At 35.2% G+C, this 12,038-nt stretch overlaps 1 protein-coding gene across 10 annotated transcripts in view; it reads right to left on the bottom strand.

Annotated features, from left to right (window-relative positions):
* The window catches only part of LOC104596751 (RNA helicase family protein), a 164,166-nt gene extending 152,128 nt beyond the window's left edge, over positions 1–12,038 (bottom strand). The window contains exons 1-9 of one of the 10 annotated variants that reach the window (XM_088887015.1): positions 11,783–12,038; positions 9,966–10,024; positions 8,357–8,780; positions 8,123–8,228; positions 7,769–7,965; positions 7,143–7,196; positions 4,938–5,091; positions 4,513–4,850; positions 4,012–4,230 (exon numbers count right to left, since the gene is read on the bottom strand). In XM_088887015.1, coding sequence (XP_088743141.1) covers positions 4,012–4,230; positions 4,513–4,850; positions 4,938–5,091; positions 7,143–7,196; positions 7,769–7,965; positions 8,123–8,228; positions 8,357–8,650 — 1,362 coding nt within the window. In that variant the 5' untranslated portion in view covers positions 8,651–8,780; positions 9,966–10,024; positions 11,783–12,038. Of the gene's footprint in view, positions 1–4,011; positions 4,231–4,512; positions 4,851–4,937; positions 5,092–7,142; positions 7,197–7,768; positions 7,966–8,122; positions 8,229–8,356; positions 8,823–8,936; positions 9,873–9,965; positions 10,025–11,782 lie in introns of those variants that run through there. The other 9 variants (XM_019197687.2, XM_088887017.1, XM_088887019.1 and 6 more) reach the window with 9 other exon arrangements.

Genomic DNA, 12,038 nt, shown 5'->3' on the forward strand with positions numbered 1-12,038 from the left:
AATTTAGCCCAAGGCACATAATTCTCACCATTCAATTTGATAGATGTCATTTGCACATTCAGATAATCAGACAGAACCATCACACTAGACTTGCATTCACTGCTGTCTCCCATGACAGCACAAGGAAAAAGGAAAGAAATTCTATCACTAGCTTGCCACCACTTCACTAATTAGTCACCACACTACATACCAACACCTGATTATTACTAGGGTACCTACTATCATAGGTTTCAGCAACAACACTTGCCGTTGTTCACCACTTTCAGCAATATAAACCATCACAATACACCTCACGAACAGGGAATTTGGTTCTACAACACATCACAATTTGTTCCTCACTACTACACCCATGTAATATACCTATCTGAACTCCCACCAACCAAACTTGCACTGTCACTCAACCTCACACCTGAGACTAGTCCTCTTCAAACTGCCAAGTAGAGGGTTTTCTACCAACCACACAAACCAAAAATAACTCTACCCATTGGAGGCATGAAAACCTCCAGAACAAGAAAACGATCAGTCCTTTTTAGCCCCTCTGTGAAACTCCTATCTACCACTGAGAAATCTGCAAAAGCCTAGGAGAGTATGCACAGAATAGAGGGAGAAAAAAAAAGGTTGATCTGAACTAGTTATCGTTGCTCTGATATCATGATAGAATTCAGGTAATAGTGTTCTTAATTCTTATAATTCCAAATAATAAGAAGAAGAACCTGTAGAAACAGTAGGGAGAAGAGAAGAGAGAAGAGAAGAAGAGAAAACTGTTCTGTTCGAACTAGAGAGAAAAAAATAAACTCTCCAGTCAGCCAGGCTTTATTTATACCTTTCTAAACAAATCAGAATTACTCTTATGCCCTCACTTAAGTGAGAGACAAATCAGCTAACTTAAGATTTACTTGTAATTACATTTAACATATAACTTAATGTAAAATGCCTATACTACCCCTATACAGATGACTCTAACAAAAGCTCAAAGACCTCCAATGTTCTTCTGTTTGTTCTCAAGTAATATTATATTTCTCTCATTCCATAAGACCCAGCAGACTGCAAAAGGGATGCAGCTCCACATGATCTTTGCTTTCTTGCACCCATTAATTCTTGGCCAAGAGGAGAATAACTCTGATGTAGTCGAAAGCTGAAATAAGTTCATTCCAAATAGAAAGTAGAAAAAACTCCATATGATATGAGCCATCCTGCACATGCAGAACATGTGGAAAACTGCTTCCTCATCCAAACAACAAAGATAACAGAAACTTGCCATGCAGAAACCTCTATTCTTCAGGTGATCTGAAGTTAAGATGCTGTCCAATGACACTAACCATGCAAAATCTTCCACTCTAGGGGGGATAGGATTCCCCCACACTCCTTCCACCTGATCAGCAACCATCTGCTCCCTTATCAGTGCCATGTAAAAGGATTTCACAGTAAAAATTTCATTTTTGCATTCTTTCCACCAGTCTGTCTCTATCAGAAGTAGAAATATCAATTTGTTGCAGATTTCTAACAGAAGTAGACATTCTTCAATTTCTTGATCTCTCAATGTTGCTAACCTATTCAGCTCAAGCCTTATACCGTTCCGCTTTCCTAGAGTTCCCCTAAAGTAACACAAAACCCTTCCTGCAGCAGCCTTAGGGGCATGCATAAACTGACTAATCACACAAACAGCATATGAAATATATAGCCGTGTCTTACAAAGGTATAGTAACCCCCAAAAAAGTCTCTAGAATGGTCCCTTGTCTACTAAGAGCTCAACATCATTGGCTGAAAGCTTATGGTTTGCATCAATAGGTGTGGAGGTAGGTTTGGCACCAAGTTTATTAGCCTCAATGAGAAGATCTAACGCATACTTCCACTGTGAGATAAAGATGCCATCTTTAGACCTAGCAACTTCAATTCCTAATAAATATTTCAACTCCCCTAAACCCTTAATCGCAAAATCAGAATTAAGGAAGTTTGAAGATCTAACAAGCAAGTGCAATACCTGTTTTAGCCAAGGTTTAAAATGTCGACGTCGATGGAAAAGTCACTTACCAAAATATAGCACATATGTCAGAAATGTCAAGGGGAAATATTGTAAAAATTAGAGACATTGTGGAAATATTAAGAAATATGTGGAAATATGCAAAGATATTTTGTAAAATGATAAAAGAAGCATTAATACATATATCTAGACTATTATCTTATTCCCAACCATTATATAAAGCTAAGAAACTAAGATCAATAACAAATTAGTAAATGACAAGTTACTGATTTATTATGCATTTTGATGTTTTTACAAGGTTATCTGATATTTTCTTTTCTTATTTTTAATTCTGATTTATTATAAATTCTAATATACTTATTTCACACTAGTAAATAGAAATACATTTACTCTGATTTTTTTAATATTAAAGTTGTAATACATTAATGTTTTATTATAAATTTAATAAACTGATTCTCCCATTTGAAGTACTAAGATTATGATCAATTCTGATTTCTTATAAACCTTAAAGAATTTATTATGATTTCTAATACTAAATATATAATAAATTATGATTTAGTATAAAATTTATTAAATTTATTCTGATTTTTTATATTAAATGTAGAATATGATTTATTATAAAATTTAATAAACATTTTCTGATTTTAGTAAATATTTTAAAAAACACTAACTAGTTAATACTTTATGCTTTATATTATAAAGTAATTAATTTATTCTTTTGTTTTTATATTTTGTTAATTCCTTTTTTATAAATATTTTATTTGAAATATTAAATAGAAATTAGTAATGGAATAATCTATATTAATATAATATACTAATATATTATATTTTTAATGTACATTAGTCGACATCCTATCGACATTAGTCGACATATTGTCGGCATAATAGGAAAAACTGTATTTTTTTTGGTTATTTGGACCAATTTGGTCGATATTTCCGAAATATAGGAAATGTCAACCGACATAATGTAATTTTTATATTACCATCCATTTTCATGTCGGGTGACATTAGCAACATTTGGCGACATTTGAAACCATGGTTTTAGCAAAGGTAGTGGAGGGATTATTAGACCCAATAAAAGTGGATGCCCCGCTCTTTTCCAAATGCATCAAGAGACTCCTAAGTTTATCCATTACACCAGAGGGCTGAACATCACCACCAACAGTAGCCAAATGGGCATTACTCTTTTTCCCAGACAAACTTTTTAGGCTTCAAGTGTAGATTTAATTTCCAACATCTATCCTTTGTATGTTTGGGTCTTTTACAATATTCACAACCTAGTTCAGCCCTTTCGTTGGCAATATGCTTACTTGTACTCTGCTTAGGTTTAGAACCCAAAAATGCTGAGTGATCAGTTACAAGAGGTTGCAATACCTGTTTTAGCAAAGGTAGTGGAGGGATTACTAGACCCAATAAAAGTGGATGTCCCACTCTTTTCCAAATGCATCAAGAGACACCTAAGTTTATCCATTACATCAGATAAGTAAGGAGGAGAGGGACGAATTCCAGAGGACTAAACATCACCACCAACAGTAGCCAAATGGGCATTTCTCTTTTTCCCAGACAAACTTTTTAGGCTTCAAGTGTGGATTCAATTTCCAACATCTATCCTTTGTATGTTTGGTCTTTTACAATATTCACAACCTGGTTCAGCCCTTTCGTTGGCAATATGCTTACTTGTACTCTGCTTAGGTTTAGAACCCAAAAATGCCGAGTGATCAGTTACAAGAGGTTGCATCATAGCAGCCCTCCTACTCTCCTCTCCAATTTGAAAACCCAAATTTGCATTGCATGGGTTTACTTTCTAGTTATACACCGAAATATTTTTGATCAGTTTGAAATTTTTCATTGTGTACAGCCTAAAGCACAAGAATGAGTGAGCACTATATAGTAAGCAGAGATCAAATATTAAGTTTCAAAACACCAATACAAGGGTCTCTCTTCTCTACCCCATATGTGAGTCTGCTTTGATTAATAACAATATTCAATTTAAATCTTGAAAATTAGAGTGCAATGGCTCAAGTTTCTACCTCAGCAGATTCAAAGGCTTCTTCTTGATCAGGGAGATGAAGGGTAAGAAGTCCTCCAGCTTTTCTACTCTTACCCCTACCACTAGCTCTACGCAGAACATTGACAGAATAAGAAAACCTGTTTCCTTTTGAAAGTACTTTATTGAACTTTGGTGCTTCCCATCCTAACCTTTGGCAGATTTGGTGAAGCACAGCCTTGGGAATCTTTTGTGGTTCACCCTGTCATTTTAGATAGCATTTTAGCATAAACGAGTAGGCAGCATGAGAAATCAAAACACAAAAGAAGGAAAGAAACATGAAGACAAAAACTGACATAAGGAATCAATAGCAGAATAATGAACAAGGGTTATGCTACACAATATATTACAAGCAGAAACTAAGAAAAAGGTGACTTCATGAAGTAGCCTACCTTATCTGTAGGCATGGTAAGGTGCAATTGCCACCATAATTTACCAACAATAACAAGTTCAAAAATTGAAAACTGACAGCACAAAGTATTACCTTTTTCCATATTCCTGCAAACTTTTCTGAAACCTGTGCACTAGACAGCCCTGCCATATTTTCTTTCTTTTGCAGTTTTAATACTTCAGGAGGTAAGGTTCCAGAGGAATCTTCAGAGAACAAATTATCAAGTTCTACATCTCCTGGCTCCTCACCTTCCATGTTGGCCTTCTTCTGAACAGGGACACATAGATTCCCATCAACTGTTTGTTCATTCTCATGCAAAACTGACTCACTTAATGCTACTGTATCAGTGCCTTTGCAAGCCATGGGACTGGATAATATGCTATCAGAAGCATGCTCATCACCATATTCTGCTAAGATGTCTTCTGAAAGTCCTGCTTGGTAGATTTGCACAGAATATCAAATATGATGTGGAACTAAAGTGTAGCATAAATGATTAACTGAAAAACTAGAAGCCCAACCTAAAGCATGCATCTCCTGCTTAAGCTCGCGGATCTTATGGCCTGCCTCTTCCTGGATTTTCTTGTCACCTTTCTCTTTGGCAGTTACAGCCTGTAACCTTGCAATATGGTACTCTTTTGCAATAGAAACAGCACGGCTACTTGGATCAGAGGCCTATTAAGAGTTAATGAAAAAATAGAGCATGACCAACATCAGAAAGAAAAGGAAAACATGGAAAATATACGATATAAATATAGAGCTCGTTTGGTTTGCGGGAATAGGGGTCTGGAATTGGAATGGCCCATTCCAATTCCAACTGTTTAGTTGGGCAGAATTAGATCCCATTCCCATTCCTGGTGGGATGGCATTTCCCCATTTGAGGGAATGGACATTCCCTCCCCTTCCCTGGGGACTGAAATCCCATTCCAGTTTATTCCAATTCCCATTCAGATTCCTGTCTGAACCAAACAGACTATGGGAATAGACCATTCCGGTTCCAATTCTGAGTGATTTCGATTTCAATTCCAATTCCCACTATGAACCAAATGGACCCAAGTTCTGGAAATTGCAACCTTGGTGGAATTTTAAATAATATAGAGAGCTGTATGTTTATGATGAATGGCTTAAAAATTAAACAAACATAAAATTTAGAAGCTATTACTTATAAGTGAACATGTAGACCTCTTGACCCTTTTTCAGTTGCACACCAAAATCTTTTTTTTTATCAGCAAAATAGAATTTTATTTGAAATTACGTTAAAATAAGGTTCTACAGTTTTGTGTATGGGATTAAATCTCCCATACTATTACAAATTTCTGTCCCACTTTACATTGCAGACCAAAACAATTGTTGCCTTAAAGCCCCTTGTTTAGCAAGATAATCAGCTAGTCCATTTGCACTCCTTCTAACCCATTTCAATTCAGAACAGTTGCACACCAAAATCTTATTATCAATCTCTTAACTTTTTACTTCTTTTCCTATCAGAAGCCATAGAAACTCTACTACTGCATTTCTATCAGTAAGTCCATGTCTCCAATAGGTTAGAGAAGTAGAATAAGATGGTTTGGTCACATGCAGAGAAGACTATATACAGCACCCATAAGAAGAAGTGATCTAATATAAGTCATAGGGGCCAGAACAACTAGTGGCAGACCAAAAAGGACATGGGCAGAGGTAGTAAGAAATGTTTTGAAGGAATATTATTTAACAATGGAGATGGCACTGAACAGAACAGAATGCCGAAACAGGATTCGTGTAGCTGGGTGGTCCCATATAATTGAGACAGGGCCTAGATGATGATGATGGTGATATGGCTCTTGATAGAGCAGAATGATGGGACAGAATCCATATAGCCAACTGGCCCAACCTCAAATAGTTAGGGTTAAAACTGAGTTGAGTTTCATATAAAAGAAGTTTTTTAAAGATCAAACATCAAAGTGGGGAATAGAAAGGCTTAAAGTGAAGAGGACTGGAAAAATGGAAGTGGAAAAAAGAAGAGAAATAACCAACCAAAGACCTACATCCAACCCTATTGTTAACACATGAAAACCATAATACTGATGCCAATTAGTATTACTGCTCTTTCTCTCCTTCTCCTACCTCGAAATATGCTTGCCCTTCCATCCCTAGCCCTACCTCTTCGTTATCACCTTAGAGAAGCTTGTTCTATTTAAGTTGATCAAAGAGCTCTGTCTTCTGTACCTTTTCCACTATTTTCTGTTTCTTTTTTTTTTTTTTTTTGCCAATTAGTAAAAATACAATGGATGTGGATTGAGAATGGGGTTAAATTATTTTTAATTTGTTTAAAATGTTTACTACATGTACTTTCAGTGTTTTTCACAAATGCCTAAAAGCATATATGATCCTGCAATTTACTATATGATTCACAATTCAATTCATTTCAGACTTTACTACAATTTGGCATATGTTTGCAATTTTCAGAAAATTGCATGTATAAGCCAATATGCATAGAAACTGGCAATAAATTTAGAGAAAATTAGGGATGCAAGGAAATTTCATAATGTACTATGCCATAAATACTTATGTTCAAAAAATGGTATCAGGAAGTTAGAGACAATCATAAAAGGATATCCTGATCTTCATTATTCTTTGCCCCAATAATTTACAATATACATGAGTGCCAAACCACAATTTTGTACAATATTTCAAGACAGGTAGCTAAGACTTCAATATGCAATTCATGTTTATAAAGAAGTAAAAACTACCTCCTTATTAGGACTCCTGTTACCAACATTATCTGCAACAGTCTCCCATTCATCCTGCACATAATGTAAAAGCTTGTGTTAATTCCTTAAAGGCATGTTTCACTTCAATTTTTTTCCTATCCAGAAACTAATGTTTCACATCAATTTTTTTCCTATCCAGAAACTAATGTTTATATCAATGGATCAGGAGGTTGGCAAATGCAATGGTGGATGCTTTAGCTAAGCAAGGGGTGAACAGAAATCAATTGCACTGGGCCCAATTGTAATATGCAATTTTATTGCTTTTTGTGAGAGGTAGCACTTCATGCCTCTCTACAAATAAAGGTTTCCCTACCTTTCCCTACTTTTTCCTTCAAGCCAAACACAGCCTAAGGGTTGCTTGTACTTTCATCAATTCATGGAGATTTATTGTCTTAATATTTCATTTAATCTCAAAACCAGAATCAGACTCCAAAATTTATACAATTCCTAAAATTTAAATCCCAAGGTGTTGTAAGGTATGCTCATAATGTTCGAATTGAAGCCACTGGGAGTGCCAAAATAATAGATATGTATGTATATATATATATATATATAGAGAGAGAGAGAGAGAGAAAGTAATCCATGAAAACATTTCATTCAAGTACCTCCTCCTCTTCCTGTTGTTCCACATATTTTCGAATCCAATCTGCTTGGGATGATTGCCGTGAATCAAAAGTGTCATCTTCCCATTTTCCTTTGATTCTAACAGAAACTTCTGGCATTTTATCCTCATTCTTAGTAGATAGATTCTGTGAAGGAATCCAATCTTCCCTAGCAGCAGAAATAATGCTAACAGAACCTCCTGATACAGCACAAATAAAGCAAGTTGTGACTTCCGTGAAATAAAGATACTGGTGTTTTACTGATTGTGCTTTACAGAACAAAAGAAATCGAATAATTACAAAGCTTAGTAGAAACAAGACTTAACCAATACCAAATTATTAGTTTACTACTCGTACCTTCACTTGTATACATGGAAGTCCCACTTGAGAACTTCAAAGGAAGTTCATTTCCCGGTAGGTTCAGGCATAGCCAGTCAAGAGCAGCTTCAAATGTAGCCCCTTCCTATCCAATTCAATATGGTTGAAACGGAAATTAGCTAATATGCAGAATAGAAACTCATTGAATACATAAGATAATCAAAACAAGTGGACATCAATCAAAAATGAGAATTTGAGAAGTTGGGTTCTCACGTTGAGAGCTGAAAGAGCTTGTTCGATTTGATCGGCAGTGAAGCCTTCGCAAGAGAGCTTCTCATAAATGGATCGGAGCTTTTTCGCCTTTTGGGCTTTGGAGATGGTGTCATTTGCTGGAGTCACAGAGGGAGAGGAGCTTGGCCTGCCAGAGTTGAGCAAGAGACGGCGTAGACGTTGCTCATTCTCCGCCGATATTTGGAGTTTCGGACCCGTCGATGATTGGGATTTGTTCTTCGAAGAAGATGAAGAAGCTCCTTTCTGCTTCTGCTGCTGCTTCTTCTTGGGAGCCATTTTCGTTTTTCCTTGTTACAGCCTTTTACATTGATATTTGGACAATGGACATACTAATTTTCTTGCTCCACAAAACCAGCAAGAAAATCCATTCAATGCATTGGCTTAAATACAAATCTAATTTATATCCCTGCGCTTTGAGAGACAAAAATCTGCTTAGTTGGAAATAAACCTGCAGTTTGGGGTGGGTTAATGAGGCCAATTTGGTTAAATTGGGATGGAAAATTATATATAAAAAAAAAAAAGAGAGAATAATTTGCGAGTTAAATAGTTAAAAGGAAAATACCTAAAAGGGGAGAGCTTCTTAAATGTTAAATGCAAGAAAGATCTCTTGGGCTTGGGCTTAGAGTGGGGTTCTTAGCAGGGGCGGAGCCAGAGGGGGAGTCATGACCCATGGTTCAGAAATCCGCCACGACTGTTCAATGTAAATTTTTCCCCTCTCTCACTCCCCAACCCAATGGTTGCTACTGTATAGGTCCATTTATATTTATCCCTCCTAATCCACTTTAGGTTTTGGCCCCTAGTGAAAATATCCTACCTCTGCCCCTGGTTTTTAGCATCGATGCTATGGAATGACAAGTCCATTATCTTTTGGAAAGATAGATGGGTGGAAGATAAACCCCTTACCGAGTCTAATTCCATATCTAGCAAGAATGAAACTATGAGTGTGGAGGAGTTCATTGATCAAGAAAGGAAGATCTGGAGGAAAAGCAAAACTAGAGAGATAGCCTCTCAAAATATCTAGAACAAGATCAAACCTATCTTCATCCTGACTGAGGATAAAGAAGACTGGATGACATGGAGAATGAACCCGAAACCGAACCAGCAGGGGATTTTTTCAATAAAGTCAGCTTATAAAATCAAGTGCAAAACAGAAAATAGTAACAAAGGGGACTATAACGGGAGTTGTTTGATTTGGAACATTAAATGTTAACCAAAAATAAAAGTCTGTTTATTCTTGTACATGAGGTCTTCCTGAGAACCAAAGGTCTTAACAGAGGGGTGTTGCTTATGTGGAGAAGAGAAAGACATTGATCCTATTTTTACAAGTGCCTACAAAGCAAATCTGGTCAGTAGTGAATAATGACATTTTAAGTCCCTGTGAGTTTGTTAACAACCAGAAGGGGTGGTTATTGTATAGAACGCATGAGGAGGACGATAAAAACAATTTGGAAGGTGCTCAACTAGAAAACTAAGAACCATTAAACACGTCCTTCAAGAGTTCTGTGCATGGTCTGTCCAATCAATAAAATATGAGAAGTCTTCCATTTGGTTCAATAAGATCACATCCACTGTCAACAAAGGACCCACGTACCTTGCATCTCAACTTGAAGATTGCAGAAACTTACTTTCTTCCTTTTCCGTTTTCACCCTCTGCCATATTAGAAGAGATTTCAATAGGGTTCTCAATAGCATTGCGAAGTATGCTTGCACTATACAAAAAATCTATACATGGTTTTCTAAACCAGTTTTTCTTCATGATTTACTTGTACAAGATTCTTCTACTATTGAGTAGATGCTTTGTTTCATTAAAAAAGATGGTATCATAATTCTTGGCTAAACCCCATGTGATGATAATTGGTTCGAACAACGACTCTACGTGGATTTTCATCCATTTGGTAATTATGGATATGGCCTATCGAAAGAGTCATAATTTATGGCGCCTTGGCCTTTACAGTAAAAATGTCCTAATAATCTAGCATATGAACAACTTGGTTGGCGTTTTACATAAACAAAAAGATGGAATTGAATAATTGTAAAAGTTTGTTGATGTGGTTATATAGCGTAGATGCTCGGTTCATATTTCTAGCCTATGCATGCTAGTTAGAAGATTCACTAATTGCAACAAGTTACTATAAACTATTAAAACTCTCATTTCCATATAATAGTCCCTGATGGCCCAACATGGGCTTTCCTTGAGGTAGGATTCACCTCTAGTGTGAGTTGGATGATGAATTCTCTTCCTGCTGCAACAACTATGATATGGTCATAATAACCACCAATTTGCAATGAAGAATGATCAGAGATTGGCTTATGCCTAAGGTAGTATTACTTGCAACAGTTTGACCTGGCTAACTTCTAGGATTATGATAATACGAAGCTGCTTTGTTAATGATGTTAAATGGTGTTAATGAGGCATTTTCGAAAATAGTTTTGTTCCTTGCCTCCCATATCAACTATAGAAAGATAAAACCTTTGCCAAAGGTTGTTAGAAGTAAAGAGTGAAGTATCGGTATCAAGTATTGTATCAAACAATTTGGATACGGATATGGATATGCTTGGAAAATGCATGGATATACATGAAAAATATGAAAATGCTTGGATACAGTAGGGAAATGTATACAAATTTCATAAATATATTATTAACAATAAGTTTAATGTCAAAATAACTATAAATAATGTATAAATACATAGAAATTGTATATTTTAATGGTATATATGAGAAAATATATTATAATTAATACAACGGGATGCATAGATAATATACAATTTTATTGATAAATCAATCAAAAGTCCAAGACACATATTATATGGATTTTTACAAATTAATACATGTAAAAATCCATTATTATTTTATTTTCTATTAAAGTCCAAGTTATAAAACATATGCAACTATTATATTTGAATTATTATGTCAATTTTTTTCTATTTTATTATTTTTTAATTTTTTACATTAACAAAAAATCAACTAAAAATTAATTCTCAAATGTTTGGTAAACAATATTTTCATTTTTGCAAACAATAAATATGCTATTATCAAATGTAGATTAAAATATCAATAAATAATTTATAAAAATAAATAACTTAACTTAAAATATATCAAACCTATTAAAATTTTGAAGATGCACATCATATGAAAATTCACAAATTTTGGTTGATACGCCCTGATTTTTATACCAAATCTACCCCTCTATTAAGAATGATTCTAATATAGTTTTTTGCATGAATTGAGCTGGTGATACCTATCTGTATCATGAAATTAAATGTAGGGAGTTTATAGACAAATGTAAGGAAATGATGCAACATGGAAAGACCAAATTATTAATAAAACCCAAAAAAAATGAATAAAAGAGAAGGTTGAAGGCTAAACAAATACAAGTCTCTTTAGAGAATTGGTCTACTACCACTCACCTTTGCTGCTATGTTATAGAGCTAAGTAGTCAACAAATCTGAAGAGTTCACCATCAAGTCTTCTTCTTCTATTCGATCTAATTAAACATTAATGGTCATTTTCTATTTTGTATTTTCAGGGTACAAGTTGTTGGATGACTACAACAAAGTCATTTAGGAAGAAAGCATTGACAAGTTGCAAATACATGAAGGTAGTTGTGGATGGAGAGTTGTATCTATAGAAGGAATGCTTGGAGACATATTCCATTTATCAACA

Source organism: Nelumbo nucifera, chromosome 5, assembly GCF_055504915.1.
Source record: "Nelumbo nucifera cultivar China Antique chromosome 5, China Antique-T2T, whole genome shotgun sequence".
Classification (NCBI taxonomy): Eukaryota; Viridiplantae; Streptophyta; class Magnoliopsida; order Proteales; family Nelumbonaceae; genus Nelumbo; species Nelumbo nucifera.